The 15,698-nt window shown below is 47.4% G+C and overlaps 3 protein-coding genes across 3 annotated transcripts; all 3 read left to right on the top strand.

Annotated features, from left to right (window-relative positions):
- The first annotated feature begins 2,549 nt into the window (after positions 1-2,549).
- Positions 2,550-7,214, top strand: LOC127343851 (MACPF domain-containing protein CAD1). Its single transcript, XM_051370045.2, has 6 exons — positions 2,550-3,114; positions 3,223-3,461; positions 3,581-3,776; positions 5,353-5,536; positions 5,850-6,013; positions 6,368-7,214. The coding sequence occupies exons 1-6, from the start codon at positions 2,839-2,841 to the stop codon at positions 6,965-6,967; spliced, it is 1,659 nt and encodes a 552-aa protein (XP_051226005.1). The 5' UTR covers positions 2,550-2,838; the 3' UTR covers positions 6,968-7,214.
- Positions 7,215-8,268: 1,054 nt separating this feature from the next.
- LOC127343852 (protein NRT1/ PTR FAMILY 4.5) lies at positions 8,269-12,513 on the top strand. Its single transcript, XM_051370047.2, has 8 exons — positions 8,269-9,036; positions 9,134-9,187; positions 9,669-9,710; positions 9,803-9,926; positions 10,442-10,659; positions 10,738-11,175; positions 11,281-11,408; positions 11,499-12,513. Exons 1-8 carry the CDS (start codon positions 9,034-9,036, stop codon positions 12,367-12,369), a joined length of 1,878 nt encoding a protein of 625 aa, XP_051226007.1. The 5' UTR covers positions 8,269-9,033; the 3' UTR covers positions 12,370-12,513.
- A 253-nt stretch (positions 12,514-12,766) lies between these two features.
- On the top strand, positions 12,767-13,853 carry LOC127343853 (oil body-associated protein 2A-like). Its single transcript, XM_051370048.2, has 2 exons — positions 12,767-13,135; positions 13,204-13,853. The coding sequence occupies exons 1-2, from the start codon at positions 12,847-12,849 to the stop codon at positions 13,659-13,661; spliced, it is 747 nt and encodes a 248-aa protein (XP_051226008.1). The 5' UTR covers positions 12,767-12,846; the 3' UTR covers positions 13,662-13,853.
- The last annotated feature ends 1,845 nt before the right edge of the window (positions 13,854-15,698 follow it).

Raw genomic sequence — 15,698 nt, 5'->3', positions numbered from 1 at the left:
AGGGCAGTTTGGATGGGATTTGATTTTGTTGAATCTAAGCTGGAAAAATTATATGGGAGTTCCTGCTCAGATTGATATTTCGCAGACGTATCTAGTTCAAAGGCGGTCCGTGCGGGCCTTTGATTTTTTCAAACCTAAGGCAGGAAACTCTTGAGAGGATTCCTTCCCAAATTGGTCTTCCGCGAACTTATCCATCTCAACGGAGGTTCGTGCGGATTTTGGTAGATCCAATGAGGAAAACTCCTGGAGGATTCCTATCCTGATCCATCTTCCGCGAACATGTCCAGCTCAATGGTGGTCCGTGGGTATTTTGGTAGATCCAAGGAGGGAAACTCTTGGGAGGATTCCTATCCGGATCCATCTTCCGGGAATGTGTCTAGCTCAACGGCGGCCCATGCGGATTTTGGTGTTGTGTCAGTGTCATGTTCGTCAGTTTCGCCGATGAAGATGTGAATATCACCAATCGAAATGATGGTGCAATGGACGATGTTGCTCCTAGACGGAATCGAAAGCTCATCGTCAGGGACAATGGGAAGGTTGCTAGCGTAGAGAACGCGTCCAATGGCGATGGTGTCGCCAATGCCTACGAAGGAGGTTCCCGCCTGGATCTGTGCTCTAGGCGCCTTTTGCCCCATGATGAGCACCAACTATCGTTGTGACGCTGTAGAGGATACCTCACAACATGGAGAGAGAGAGAGGTCGGTGAAAGGCGGGTAGCTACCAGGACGATGAGACACGAGTTAGCTAGCTTCAGATCTCGCAACGGCTGCAAGATCCTACATGATGCTATAATTCACTATAAGGGCAACAAATGCGCGATTACAATTAGGGTAGTGTTGTTATGCGTGTATATGTTTGCCAATACCCTTCAATTCTCGTTTTGATTAGTGGAATGTAAGATATATCTTCCGAAAATCCACTTTGACTCATATGTGTAGATATACCCATTGCCTAAAAAACATAATTCATACTACCTCCATCCCATAGCTTAAGACTTTTTTTTTTTGAAAAGTCAAACCAAGTAAAGTTTCACCAAACTTTTAGAATAATCTATCAACAAATATAATATTTGTAGATATCATACGAAAATATATTTCATTATCTATTTAATGATATTAATTTTGTATTTTGCATGTTAATGATTTTGGTAAAACTTAGTCAAACTTGATATAGTTTGACTTTCTAACACTAATATAAGCCTTAAGCTTTGGGATGGAGGTAGTAATATCTAAAAATATCCGAAGAAATATATGTAGGTGTCTCGCCAGACATTCTATGTTTACACACACGAAAAATTCGGTAATAGATGCATCGACGCATATGAGTCAAAGTGGATTTCTCGAAAGGACCTAGTATTTTGTCATTTTAAATATATTTATGATGCATTTTTCATAAATGCATCTAGATATATGAGCTAAAACACCATGTTCAACTTTCCTTACTATTGAAGTGTAGTTGGTGGGCTCTAGTGGATCACACGGCACTCTGTCAACTATTGCAGCATAGGTTACAAAGGATGAGAGTGGACTATGTTTTGTAATTATTTTTATAAATTAGAGGATACATTCCAATCTCATCATTTTGGTGGACCATCAAAAGAACAAGTAATATACACCATCCGTCCCAAATACATGGCGTATAAATTTAGTTCAACCGTTATCTAAAAAGAATTGACCAAACATATATAAAAAAAACTAGGAAGGTTTATAATATCAAATCAATATCAATATATCCGCCATAATATTGTAATTGTTCATGTTCCGGAGGTGGCGTTTTGGCTCATAGGAGCAAATGCTCCCATTATACAAAATAATTAAAAAACAATTCTAAAAATGTCAAAAAATTATGACATCAATTTTTTGGTGTACATCGTGACATTCTTTGTTAGTTCACAAGTTTTCATGGAGAAATAATATTTTATGTGGCGTGCACAAAAAAGACAAAAAAATGTCCTGTACGTAGTCGTGTTATAGCATCAAAATTTGTCTTTTTTACAGGAGCCACAAATTTTTTTAGTTTCTTTTAAAAACTTGTGCACGAACATAAAATGTATAGATGTACATGAAAAAAATTACTTTAGAATTTTTTGACACTTCGAAATGTAGATTCACATAGTGGGAGCAAATGCTCCTATGAGCCAAAGTGAATATCCCTTCATGTTCCCTTCTATATTATTGATCAAACTTAGAAAGTTGACTTTTTAACTAACTATACGCATGTATTTGGGGAGGGAGGGAGTATCTTTGTAGATAACTAAAATAAATTATAGAAGTTTGACTATTTCTTAATACTAGGAGATTAGTTTTGAAATTTGTCAGTAAGGAAAAGTAGATGCCCCCAAATTTGACATGTTGTTTGTGTGTAGATTCCCAAATAATTGCAACTCAGAAGAAAGTCAAACAAACTTTTCAATGGCCATGCATTCCAGTTTTCAACCACTACAAGCAGAAAACCGGCATGACAACATTGAAGACGTGCATCGAAATACTAATATCTGTGGTGATTTGACAAGATCGAACCAGAGCAAATGAAAAGAAAAAAGGAAACCAGTCAAACCAAACTACTCCAGGCAGGCAGGCAGACAGTGTCGCCTTCTTCTCCTTGAGTTCCCCTCCTCCGTAGAAACCGTGTCCCCCTCCCCTCTCCCTTCTCCGATCGACAGCAATCGCGGCGGTCAAAAGCTTCTCCACCGACGACCCCTCCAACCCTCCGTCCGTGTCTTCTTCCCTCCCCTCCCGTAATCTCCGAGAAGGAGCGGCGGAGCAGCCTCCGTTTCTTGTCGTCGCCAAGCTGAATCGCCACGGATCTCGAGACGGCGGCGGAGAAGTGGAGGGGCCCATGAGCCTCGCCGGGTCCGCCCTGGAGGCGGCCCTGCAGGCGGTGGGGCGCGGCCTCGACGCCGCCGGCGACCACCGCCTGCTCTACTGCAAGGGCGCCGGCAGGCTCGTGGCGCTCGACGAGGCCCGCGCGCGGGACCTGCCCCTCGCCGGCGGCCTGCTCTGCGGCGTGCCCCCGGACGTCGAGGTCGAGGCCTACCGCGGCAGCCCCGAGCGCAGCCGCCCGGTCTCCCCTGGCGGCCCCCTCGACGAGCCCTTCGTATGCAGCTTCCACAAGGTGAGCGAAAATTCTTCCAAGCCCCAAATAAATCGCTGCTTCTGATCGGATCGTGCATGTTCCATGTGCTGCGATGCAAATCTTAATTCATCGCCATTTCTTGCTTAGATGGCCGAACATTTCAACCGGAAGGCGGGCCTGCTGGAAACAGTACCGCTGGGCTCCTTCAACTCGCTCTTCAGCTTCACCGGTTCTTGGAAGAACGACGCGGCCGCGACAAAGTCCCTCGCCATCGACGGCTACTCCGTGCCGCTGTATAGAGTTAAGATAGCTAACGATGAACTGACTCTGCAAGAGAGTGTAAAGCTCGCGATTCCGTATACTTGGGATCCATCAGCATTGGCTAGGTCAGTAGGTAATCTTCTCCATTGACCTTGCTATCAGGGTCAGTTCTAATTATGGCCACCCCTTTATAATTTTGCCCTTATATCATATAACGAGTTGTTCTTGTCTCACTTCTCTCCAGCTTTGTTGAGAACTACGGCACGCATATTATTACTTCTGTGATGGTTGGTGGTAAGGATGAGGTATACATAAAGCAGCACTCCTCGTCCCAACTGTCTGAATTGGAGTTCAGAAATTATGTGAGGGAAATTGGGAATGAAAGATTCTCGGGTGCGGAAAGCAAGTCAAATGAACCCCCCATCAATTATAGTGAGAAGGTTAGCCAATTCCTTGTCTTCCATTTGGTATTAATAGTTCAATATTACTCCCTCTTCTCCTGTATAGAAGGCGTATAATTTTTTTCTAAAGTCAAACAGTGTAAAGTTTGAACAAATTCATAGAAAAAACCATCAACACTTACATGTTGGTATTGTAGATGTTGATAACTTTCTATAAACTTGGTCAACTTCACATTGTTTGACTTTGAAAAGAATTTATATGCCTTCTTATCAGGAATGGAGGGAGTAGGTGTAACCTTTTCTATTGCACTTGCTAAGTGACCATGCGTTGCTACAGAATTTATAAATGTAACGATTCTACCAATCCTCACGCAACACATATTTGTAGAAAATGCGATTTTGGTGATGCTATATGCATTTTGCGCTTCAAAGACATGATAAGTTGTTACTTCATTTTTAGGTTTTATGTTTTTTGTTAGTTACTTACAAGGCTGCAAAGGTTTGATAAGAATTAACTGGAAAATACAAATTAATACGATACCATTGCTCTGATCACAATGTTACGAGATTAACAAAACTCCCCCCCCCCACCCCCCAGGTTGGAGCTCTCAATGTGTCAATGCTTTGTCAGCTGTTGGGTCTTCAACGGCTGTAAAAGCATCTACAGAAACAGTCTTTGACCAGTAGGTTTCCAACTTAACCACGTCCAGGTCCCTGCCCAATTTGTACGTAGGTGCGACTTCAACAGTGAATTGTGTGTTAGATCCCCTGCTGCAGCTTTTCTTATTCCAGTACAGAGCCCATGGCGGCAGCATTTTGTACAGAGCCCCAGTTGCAGAAATTTTTATTTTGATATAGAAGCAGGGGAAGATAAGAGATAGACACACCATTGAAAACAACTGGGTCTTTAAGAGGAGTAAAGAATTGTTGATAAGAATAGGAACTTCCCGAGATGTCCTTTGTTGGGGCGCCTTGAGGGCTGTGTGAGCTTGAAAGGATGACATCTGTACTGGGGATATCTATTTGATGCGTTTTTAAAACCACCTTAAGTATCACAAGTAGGAACATAGCTACTTTTGGGAGCGGCGATTTGGCTCCCGGGAGCATTTGCTCCTGGATTTTTCGAAAAATTAGAACAAATCGAAAACTTATCAAAATATTCCGGAAAAAATCATGCACGTACCTGACCATGGCACGCACCACCGCGTAAAATGTCGCTGCGAAATGTCATCGTATGCGCCCTGGGCAAAAATAACAAATTTCCAGATCTGAGATTCAAATTTTTGGATCTCATTTCATGTCAGAATTTGTCATTTTTTCCCAGGGCGCATACGATGACATTTCGCAGCGACATTTCACAAGGTGGTGCGTGCCATGGTCAGGTACGTGCATGATTTTTTTCGGATTTTTTTGAGAAGTTTTGAAAAACAAAATTTGCTCCCCAAAAATCCGGGAGCAAATGCTCCCGGGAGCCAAGACGAATTTCCGGCTACTTTTGAACTTCACACATGTTCAATGGAAGAAGAAAAGATACTGTAGGATACATTATACATATGTGTTGTGTCTGCTACACCTCTTTAGCTGCGAAAGTTCCTAACTCCAGTTACTTATACAGGATATGACAGTAATCTTCAGAAGGAGGGGAGGTTGCGATCTTGTTCAAAGTTCTATTGAATGGATAAAAACTGTTCCCTCAGCACCAGATGTCATAGGCATGACATTTCTCCCTATTGTTTCCCTTGTTGATGATGTACCTGGGAAGAAGCACATTGCTCGTGCAATTGATCTATACTTGACATGTAAGACATGCATCTGGTTCCTTTTCAGGACTGCTTTAACGTGCATTAGCCATATCAGCGTGACTTCCAAAATTTTAATACCTGAGCCATTGTCCTGAACTACTGAGTAGTAGGGTCTCTGTACAGTTCTTCTGTTCGGACTGAAATGTTGTAGCATGGGTAATGTTTGTATGTTCAGGACCAGCATATCTGCCATAAAGTCATCATGTCTGCCATGATTAAATCAGTAGTCCAATGTGGTTCCTGATGGAATTTTAAAATTATAATATTATATGTATCTTGTTAATGATTGTTAGTATTTTTTGTTCTCCAGACAAACCTCCGGTTGAAGAGTTACAATACTTCTTAGATTTCCAAGTTCAACTAGTTTGGGCTCCAGTACCACCGGGTATTGCTGGTCAAAACAGAAAGGAACCTGTGTGCCCATCACTTCAGTTCAGCTTGATGGGTCCAAAGCTCTTTGTTAGCACAGAACAGGTAAAGGGTGCCCTTAGATTTAAATACTGCTAATTACCACTGGTAGATTAACTTAAGGCCTGGATCCTATCTTGTGATTCACCAAGTGTGTTCGTTAAAATAGAAACAAAATAATATTTTTCTGATACCTTCAGTAATAATTTGCTTGAGATGTGAATTTTATGTTGGCTGCGTAGAGAATACAAAGATTTCAATAGAGAATACAATGAATTTAAGTTCAATTCATCATGTCTTGTGGCCACAAGATGGCACAGAGAAACTAGGGGTCAACAACTTAAGTTGGGGGTTCCATTCAGTGAAAGCCTGAATTATATTTTTTTAAGATGATTTTTTTTTGCAATGGTGTACATGCAGATATCTGTTGGGCGTAGACCAGTCACTGGCCTCAGGCTGTGCTTGGAAGGAACAAAACAAAACCGTTTGACTATTCATTTGCAGCACCTTGGTTCCTTGCCAAAAATATTTGTACCTCATTGGGATGCGCATATCACGATTGGGCCACCGAAATGGCAAGGGCCGGAAGAGCAGGATAGCCGATGGTTTGAACCAATCAAGTGGAAGAATTTTGCTCATGTCAGCACTGCGCCCATAGAGTACACCGAAACAAATATCACAGACCTGTCTGGCGTTTATATTGTCACGGGTGCACAGTTGGGAGTGTGGGATTTTGGTGCAAAGAGTGTGCTACACCTTAAACTGTTGTTCTCCAGAGTTCCTGGGTGCACAATTAGGAGATCAGTGTGGGATCACAGTCCAATTTCTTCGATGCAAAGAACAGATGAATCTTCATCATCCTCAAGTGATAATTCTAAACTTCTGAAGATTGTTGACATGACAGAGACGCTGAAGGGCCCACAGGATGCTCCTGGCCACTGGCTGGTCACAGGAGCAAAATTAGGTGTGGAGAAGGGAAGGATTATTGTGCGTGCGAAGTACTCCTTGTTAAATTATTGACCAAAATGTTGAGCATTCATTCATTCACTCTGCTATGAAGCACCGTGTTTAAAGATAGCATTTGTTCTTTTGTTCATGTAAAAGGTACTGTTTGTAACATGTTGTGGATTCAGGGTTCTTGTGCTGGTGCTCTGAGCAAAGTAGCATCCAGATGTTTTTGTCTAGTTCAAAAATATTTCATCTGGCCCCAGATTTCTCTTTCTGGCAGTGAAATTTCATGTATATTATGGATTTTGCGTTAGTGTTTTGTGATTCTCCCTTTGAAGTTTAGTCCAGCAGAATGTAACTGAGCTATGCACACTCTGGTGTCAGCTGTCAAACAGTCAAACAGTGTTCACTAAAACCGATGACTTGTGCACTTTGGGTGGAAAGTTAAAGCAAATTTCTCTGCGTTTGCAAAACTGAAACAGATCATGGGACATATGAGGGGGGAGACTTGTATAGGATCTATCTATTAAGTAAGATCATAAGATCAACTCACATAAAACATATTTTTATCATGCGGAAAAATCTGAAAATAATATACAACATACCTATGGATTGTATCTACAACTCCAAAAAAAATTCAGCTCAAAATTTGATCTACACTTGAAGAAACAAAAAAGACAAATCTGACTATGAATAGTGTCATATCTGATTGAATTCTAGTTCACACTATTCACACCTAAATTTGTCTTTTTTGGTTCTCTAAGTATATGTCGAATTTGAAGCTGCATATTTTTGGTCTTGCATATGTAACATATATGTGCATTGTCATTTTTTTTCATAATATTTTGAACATGTTTTGTGCTTCAAAAAAATTGTTCTCATAGATCCTATCTAAAGGGTGATCCTACCTAAGTCTTCCCCGACACATGAGTTACTGAAAATGTGAAATGAGCATAGGTATGCGCACTGCTGCTGCTTGGCTGCACTGATCTTTTGGCACCTTGTATTGTGGACACTAGGAGCAGTACTGACCAGGAGGACATGTTTCCAAATGGAACAAAAGGAAGCCCATGAATGTTGGCTAACCTTTCCTCTTTTCCCTTCCATTTGCAAATTGACAATGTCAACTGCTGACATATTAGCTTATAAAAAATGTATGAATTACGAATCTGCAGTGTTCAAGCCGGGGGATTTATTAGGTGAATATGATTCCTGATTCCTGATTCCTTCCAAGTTCTGACTTGTTGTTTCCGCAGGGAAATTGTTAACGTTGGGAGTATTTCCTCTTTTCCTGTCTACTATTTGCACACTGACAATGTCAACTGCTGACATATTAGCTTATGAACAATCTAAGAATTAAGAATTTGCAGCGTTCTAGCTGGGGGAATTATTAGGTGAATCTGCTTCCCAGATTCCTTCCGAGTTCTAAGTTGTTGTTTCCGCAGGGACATTGTTAACGTCTCTATGGAGCGTGGAATAATTAAGTGCCGATGCCGGCACTTACTGGCAACTTGGTGGCAAATGCTCCAGCAACATGTCGGGTGCTGCATGTGAACTGTGAACAAGCTGTGCTTCGGTTTCATCAGCCTCACCAATGCATGGATCGCATGGCGTCATTTCGAGTTTGTGAAAGCAGCGTTCATACTGAAGATGATCTCTGATGTGGTCACATAGAGAGCAACTAGCAGTATGTATTTTTTGTTACACACAAGAAGACAGTGACAAAACATCATATGCCATGAAAGGCACAGCCATGGATGCTTCCTTGGAGAGCCTAGTGTGTGAATTACAAAACGACTGGAGAGTTACAAACGGCGCAAGGGTGGACAAATCAATCTGGCTGATCCTGTTATGTAAAAAATCTGAGCTGGCTACGCTCCGATCCGTTACATGACAACTGTAGGTTGTACATAACGGCCAGGTTGTACTGTATTAATGAGGTTTACGATGTCCACATCTAGTGGACGTCGCGGCTAATAATACTTGCAACAAGAACAGACTAAATGGAGAGGCCATAAAACAATCATAGGAACAAGACTCATTCGTGAAAGCAGGTGCCTTATATTGCTTAGCACCTGCACCTTCTGTCTGACCACCAAAGATTTGCTTCTGCTGATCTCGTATAGCTCTTGGCCAAAATGGTTAGCTCACTTTCTTGGTTGCTGACATGTCCAACTTCTATCCTTCTCTATGTGCAAACGTTCTCACTGCCGTGCGATTTTCTTGAAATCATGATAGGAGCACGAGGAGATGAGCAAAGTCACTGAAGCCACCGGCAAAGTAGACTCCATGGTATCTTTCTTTGTTCATGTTATGCTCTCCTTCCTCGTTTTGACTTTTGAATAGCTAAGGATTACCATAACATATCATAAAAACGTAAAAAGTACCGTTCTATCTAAACTGCAGGATGAATTTTCTTCGACTGTCGAATATGTTTGGTAATAAGATAGGAATAAGGTATAAATTACTAGGCATAATTGTTTATACATGAAAGGCGTTGATGGATTATTGCTTCTATCATGGACTGAAATATGTAGATTCTAATAGGATCCTTATACAACTGTGAAAGGGAAATACATCCAAACTGATATCTTTACACTCATGGACATTAACAAGAACAAAGGATAGAAGCTAGCTAACCGTGTTTGTTGCACATAAGAGTAGCGCATACTCGTTTATAGAGAATCTCCCCCTTCTTTCAGAAATTTTACATGTCCATTTCCCATACCAGCATCTCTCACTATTTGTGCAATTAATTTTTTAAATTCAACAGGAATTCAAGGGAGATGGCCAAACAATTGAAGCGAACAACAAGGTAATTACATGGTTCATCTAAACCCTAGTACTCCATGTCCATAGTCATGAAATCGACTTTGTTATTCACATAAAGTCATATGTGGTCCTTAGGTGGGTACACTTGAGGCCGTTGAAGGGAAAACGTACGAAGTTATCGAAGGAAAGGTTGATTGGAGGGGAAGACCTGCCGTGCGAGGGCGCCATGGCGGTGTTGGCAATTCGTTCTTCATTCTGTGTAATTCCTATTCTTGGTCATACATATTAATCATACTCTCTTAAATAAGTAGAATCTCATTATCAGTCTTCATAGTGCACAAGCTGGATTGGCGCTCGGGATTGTACTAAATTGGTATAATGTTGGTAAATATTTATTTGTCCATATGCTCATTACCGCACTGAGTTGTTTTTAGCCAAGATAGTTTTTCGTCCGTTAGTAATTGATAACATGCGACATGAAAGGTAAATAGATATGTATAGAGTTGGCTTAACCAATTGGAGAACCATTTTATTGGCAATAAACATGCAATTAGCATCTAAAATATTTACTATTTTAAATATCTATAATGGGAGCTGTAATATTTTAATGAACAATATCAGCTAAATGACCACGCAGAAATTCAGGGCACTAAATGAGCAGTTTAAAAACTAAAATAAAATAAAATAAAAACAATATCAGCTAATATTTTCATGAACAATCTGAAGAAGTGAGGCCTGCTAATCTGAACTATCTTGGGTTGTTTGTTGTTGCAGCGAACTTTGGACTTGAGAACCTTGCGTCTTTGTCTCTGGCGGTGAACCTTATCATGTACTTCATGTTGATTATGCACATCAACCTGGCCGATGCCTCCAACCTGCTGACCAACTACATGGGCACGAGCTACATGATCGCAGTGCTCATCACCGCCTTCGCGGACACCTTCGTCGGACGGTACCAGACTGTGATCATATCGTCGATGGTTGAGATCATCGTAAGGACCCTTCATTTGATTTTTGGCTGTTACTTCTCTCCGACCGCGTGCTTTGCTTCACACGTTTGATACGCCCAGGGACTCCTGCTGCTGACGCTGCAAGCTCACTACGAGAAGCTGATGCCGCCGAAGTGCAACTGGCCGTTGCCGCCGTGTGAGAAGGTGAGCGGCAACAACGAGATCCTCCTCTACGCGGCGCTGTACCTGATCGCGATCGGCTCGGCGGGTATCAAGGCGGCGCTGCCGGCGCACTGCGCCGACCAGTTCGAGGAGAAGCACCCCAAGGAGAAGCGCCAGATGTCCAGCTTCTTCAACTGGCTGCTGCTCGCCTTGTGCATCGGCGGGGCCTTCAGCGTCACCTTCTTCGTCTGGATCCAGAACAAAAAGGGCTGGGACAAGGGGTTCGGGGGCGCGACAGGCGTCATGGGACTCGCTCTCATCGCCTTCCTCATAGGCCTGCCGCGGTACCGGATTTACACCGCACAGGGCAGCAGCGCGCTGCTTGAAATCTTCCGGGTACGTCGGGAGCTTCCGGTCTCCTCCAGCTATAGCTTATTTTTTAGAAGAGAATCCAACAGGCAATATGTGCAGTGCCGATTGCTGAATATGTGCCGTTTTCAGGTGTACGTTGCTGCAATCAGGAACTGGAACCTGGAGCTCCCTGAGAATCCTGAGGAGCTATACGAGATCAGCAGAAGCAAAGCTTCCCCTGAGACGGAGTTCGTGCCCCATAGAAACAAGCCATTCAGGTGATTCAATCATTTACAATGGTGAATTGGTCATGGTGATGCATGCATTGACATTTTCTTACTAAATTGCGATACTGCATGCGCATGCAGGTTCTTGGACAGGGCAGCTATAGTTCAGACACCGGCAGGCGAGGCGCCAAACCCGTGGCGTCAGTGCCGGGTGACGCAGGTTGAGTACGCCAAGACAGTGCTGGCCATGGTGCCCATCTTCTGCAGCGCCATCATAATGGGCACCTGCCTCGCCCAGTTCCAGACCTTCTCCATCCAGCAGGGCTCCACCATGGACACGAGGCTCGGCCCGTACCTGACGATGCCGCCGGCGTCGCTGCCCATCATACCGCTGGGCATGCTCATCTTCATCGTGCCCATCTACGAGCGCGTCTTCGTGCCCTTCGCGCGGCGCATCACGGGCCACCCGAACGGCATCCCCTACCTGCAGCGCGTCGGCGTCGGCCTCGTGCTCTGCATCATCTCCATGTGCCTCGCCGCCGTGGTGGAGATGTACCGCAAGAGGGTGGCCAGAGAGCACGACATGCTGGACGCGATCCCGACGATTCAGATGCTGCCCATGTCCTGTTTCTGGCTGGCCCCGCAGTACGCCGTGTTCGGCGTCGCCGACATGTTCACCTTCATCGGCCTGCTCGAGTTCTTCTACTCGCAGGCGCCGCCCCCGCTCAAGTCCATGTCGTCCGCGTTCTTATGGGGCGCCCTATCGCTCGGCTACTACTTCAGCACCATCATCGTCAAAGCAGTCAACGCGGCCACCAAGAACTACACCACCAGCAGAGGCTGGCTGCAGGGCAACAACATCAACCGGAACCACCTCGACCTCTTCTTCTGGCTGCTCGCCGTGCTCAGCTTCCTCAACTTCCTCAACTACCTCTACTGGTCCAGCTGGTACAAGTACGTTAAGCAACAAGACCAGCCCAAGGATGTGTCGGAGCAGCCGGAGCAAGTGTGACGATTGACGACCAAGCTTCCTGTCTGTCTTGCTTGCTAGTACCTTATCAGAGTTCTAATAAGAACGATGCAAAGGTTTTTGTGATGTTTTGTGCCCTTCAGGTTCATGAAGGTTAATTATCATGTTGTCATGTACTCCTTCAGCACAGACTTGAATTTTGTGTGCAAGGTTACGATACTCCTTGTTTGCTGTCTCCTTCAGGTTAGCAGTTTTGCTGAATTTTTACATCAGCACCATTGCTTGCCTTCAGAGTCTCGAAGGCTCGAACGCCATGCGCGGTGCGCTCCAACACTTGTCATCGAACACCTGCCACCTACTCCGGACTACCCTGCATGCCGTGTGCCACGTCCAGCCTCGTCACTTCGTACGTGTCACTCAACAGCCCTTCCAAGTCCCTACGGTGCCACGCCTTAAAGCCCACCCGAAGAGAGTACTCCTAGACCATTGCAGCCAGCCAAGAAACTCCCCGATAGATCGATGGCGTCTAGCGACAAGAAGCCTCTGCCGACGCCGGCCTCAACAGGAGGCGACGGCGGCCCGCCGGGGAAGCCAACGACCATGTCGACGATGATGCTCGACAAGGGCGCGGCGGCGCTGCAGTCGCTACGCCCGGTGAAGCAGATCAATCAGCACGTGTGCACGTTCGCGCTGTACGCGCACGACCCGCACCGGCAGGTGGAGACCCACCACTACGTCTCCCGCCTCACCCAGGACGTCCTCCAGTGCCCCGTCTACGACTCCGACGACAAGAACGCTCGCCTCATCGGTACGTGCTCAGTTGTCTGTTGCCTTGCCGCCCTCCGCTGTGTGCGTATCTGCACCGTATGTACGTAGGCGTGGAGTACATCGTGTCGAGGAAGATCTTCGAGGCGCTGCCGAAGGAGGAGCAGAGGCTGTGGCACTCGCACGCGCACGAGATCAAGGCGGGGCTGTGGGCGAGCCCGCGGGTGCCGGACCTACTGGAGAAGACGGAGCTGGACCACATGGCCGGCACCTTCGGCAAGTTCTGGTGCACCTGGCAGGTCGACCGCGGCGACCGCCTCCCGCTCGGCGCGCCCGCGCTCATGGTGTCGCCCCAGGCTGAGCGCATCGCCACCGTGCTCCCTGACCTCGTGAGGAAGCGCGACCAGAAGTACGGCTTCTCCACGGAGGAGCTGAAGGCGGCGAGGGCCGACGTGGAGGCGCCGGCGGATCCGCGCCCGGGCCAGGCAGACTACTGGGTCCGCCACCACAAGGGGTTCGCCCTGGACGTCGTGCCGCACGAGATGAAGCGCCACGCGCCGTTCCCGTGAGCCGTGAGCGACCTTCGTCCGGGGTCCTCCAGAGCTGGGTTCGGTGCTTTCGTGTTCTTTAGCTAGGGTGCATCTTGTTTCGTAGCTCCGGTAGTCCGGTCACTTCTGCTGTGGAACTGTTGCAAGATGCCAAGATGGTATAGCCAATAAAACCTCCCTAGAGTTTGTAAAATGGAATACTAGCTTGCAGAAATACTCGTAGCTATCTCGACTCTCGGGTGCATAAGCTTCCTCTACCAAAAAAATCTATTTTAAAATAGAGGCAATAGCACCACACATACAACAACTTGTGCGGCAGGTGCAAAGTAGTACATAAACTTGAAAATTGTGGTCACCTGGTACACTAAGGGTGTGTTTGGTAGGTCGTCTCAACCAGAGATTCTCCCTTACCCGCGCGCTGTGGTCCTGCGCGAGGCAGGAGCGGTCGGCGGCGGTGCGGCTCGGGGCGCCTGCGTGCTCGGTCCGGCGACGATGGCAGGGCATGGCGGCGACGGTCCCGGCGGAGGACGGGCTGGTGCGGCTCGTGGCCTTGGGCGGCGGCGGAGGGGGTGGCGGGGCGGCTGCCGGCGCTGGGGCCCGGTTGGGGGCCGGGCGGGCCCCGATCTGGGCCAGAAGGGCCTCGGTCTGGGACAGGCGGTCCTCGGTCGGGGCCAGCTCCGGCGGACGTCCGCCCTGCTCTCTCCACTGTTGGTGCCAGGGCTGAGCCAGGTGGGCTTGGCTCCGGCGGTCCTCGGCGGCACGGTCCGAGCCGATCCTCCTCCGTTTGGGGGGTCAAAGCGGTGTTCTTGCGGGAGTGCAATGGCGAGCGCGAGGTTGCCGACAAAGTGTCGGGCTTGACCAGCGACATGGCGGCGTCGGGAACGGTGCGGCTTTGTCCCTGGGCGTCGCGGTGGGGGTGCTTCTCTGCGGCGGTATGCGGTTTCGGCCGAGGCCGTCTTGCAAGAAGTGAGGTCGCGGCGACGCCGCCCATGGTCTCTGGCTAGCGCATGGCGATTCGGTGGTGGCACGGTTAGGATTGGCACGGTGTTGCAGGTGGATGGCGACGGCGGCCTGGGCGCAGCTGCACAGTGGCATGGCTAAGGAGGCTTGATCGAGGCCTGGCAGGCGGCCGGGCCTGATCTTGGCTGAATCGGCTATGGTACTGTGTCCGGTCGGCGGGCACCTCCTGGTGGCGGAGGGCGGATCCCCTCCCCTAGGTTGTCGTGTGCTCTGATGGCTGCTGGCAACGGTGCCTCCTACTTTGTCCAATTCGCGTTGCGATGTGATGGCCGAGTCACGGGCTCGAGTTCGTGGGGATGCCGGGGCGGCGGCCCTGGAAGGCGGACTGCGCGGATGGCTCTACGGCGGGCTACGTGGCAGCGGTGGTGGTCTCTCTCTTCGGTCATGAGGATGGCGTGGAGCGGACGGTGGGAGTTCCTGGTGTTGGCGGCGCTTCGGCTTTGGCAACCCCCAGATCGTGTTTGGAGATCCCATCTTGGAGACAGCGGGTGACTAAGTTCTCGGGCGCGGTGTGCGGCTGCTTTCGAGCGAAAGTTCAGCGCCTCGGCGCCAATGACGGCGATGCCTGCGGGTGTCGTAACCCTCTTGGGGGCGTCGTTGTGGGTATCCGTCCCGCGCTACGGTTCCGGGTGAAAACCCTAGACCTCACGGTCTCGACGACGGCGGCGGAATGCGTCGTTACCCTCTTGGGGGCGTCGTTGTGGAGCCCCGAGTCAACTTGGTCTCACCTTAATGTCTTCGGTGGCAAGTGTGGGGTTTTCTGTGTTTTTCTTTCTTTCTTTGATCTGCTTTGTATGAGGTTCTCCTCTCCACCTTGTATCGGTTCGGCCGTTGTGGCTTTATTTATAAAGCGGGGCGAAAGCCTAGTTCGAAGAAGATTCTCAGCCAAACATGTGTTTGTTAGCGTTTGTTAGCCTGTGTCAACTCATCTCAGCTATGCCCACCTTATACAAAAAATGCTCCTCAGCTATGCCCACCTCATACAAAAAAATGCTCCTCAGCCAGGCCCGGGCCCGGTTGTGAAGCTCAGGCCCGGTT

This window comes from Lolium perenne, chromosome 3 (assembly GCF_019359855.2).
Source record: "Lolium perenne isolate Kyuss_39 chromosome 3, Kyuss_2.0, whole genome shotgun sequence".
Taxonomy (NCBI): Eukaryota; Viridiplantae; Streptophyta; class Magnoliopsida; order Poales; family Poaceae; genus Lolium; species Lolium perenne.
Note: the sequence above shows the minus strand (reverse complement) of the source record. Positions and strands in the feature narration are given on the sequence as shown.

Excerpts from the sequence above, each read along its gene's own strand:
- LOC127343851 (XM_051370045.2), top strand. The coding sequence starts at position 2,839 with ATGAGCCTCGCCGGGTCCGCCCTGGAGGCGGCCCTGCAGGCGGTGGGG. Across the intron at positions 3,462-3,580 it reads GATCCATCAGCATTGGCTAG|CTTTGTTGAGAACTACGGCA; the intron begins GTCAGTAGGTAA and ends ACTTCTCTCCAG. Across the intron at positions 3,777-5,352 it reads CCATCAATTATAGTGAGAAG|GATATGACAGTAATCTTCAG; the intron begins GTTAGCCAATTC and ends TTACTTATACAG.
- LOC127343852 (XM_051370047.2), top strand. Across the intron at positions 9,188-9,668 it reads CCGGCAAAGTAGACTCCATG|GAATTCAAGGGAGATGGCCA; the intron begins GTATCTTTCTTT and ends TAAATTCAACAG. Across the intron at positions 9,711-9,802 it reads CAATTGAAGCGAACAACAAG|GTGGGTACACTTGAGGCCGT; the intron begins GTAATTACATGG and ends TGTGGTCCTTAG.
- LOC127343853 (XM_051370048.2), top strand. The coding sequence starts at position 12,847 with ATGGCGTCTAGCGACAAGAAGCCTCTGCCGACGCCGGCCTCAACAGGA. Across the intron at positions 13,136-13,203 it reads CAAGAACGCTCGCCTCATCG|GCGTGGAGTACATCGTGTCG; the intron begins GTACGTGCTCAG and ends GTATGTACGTAG.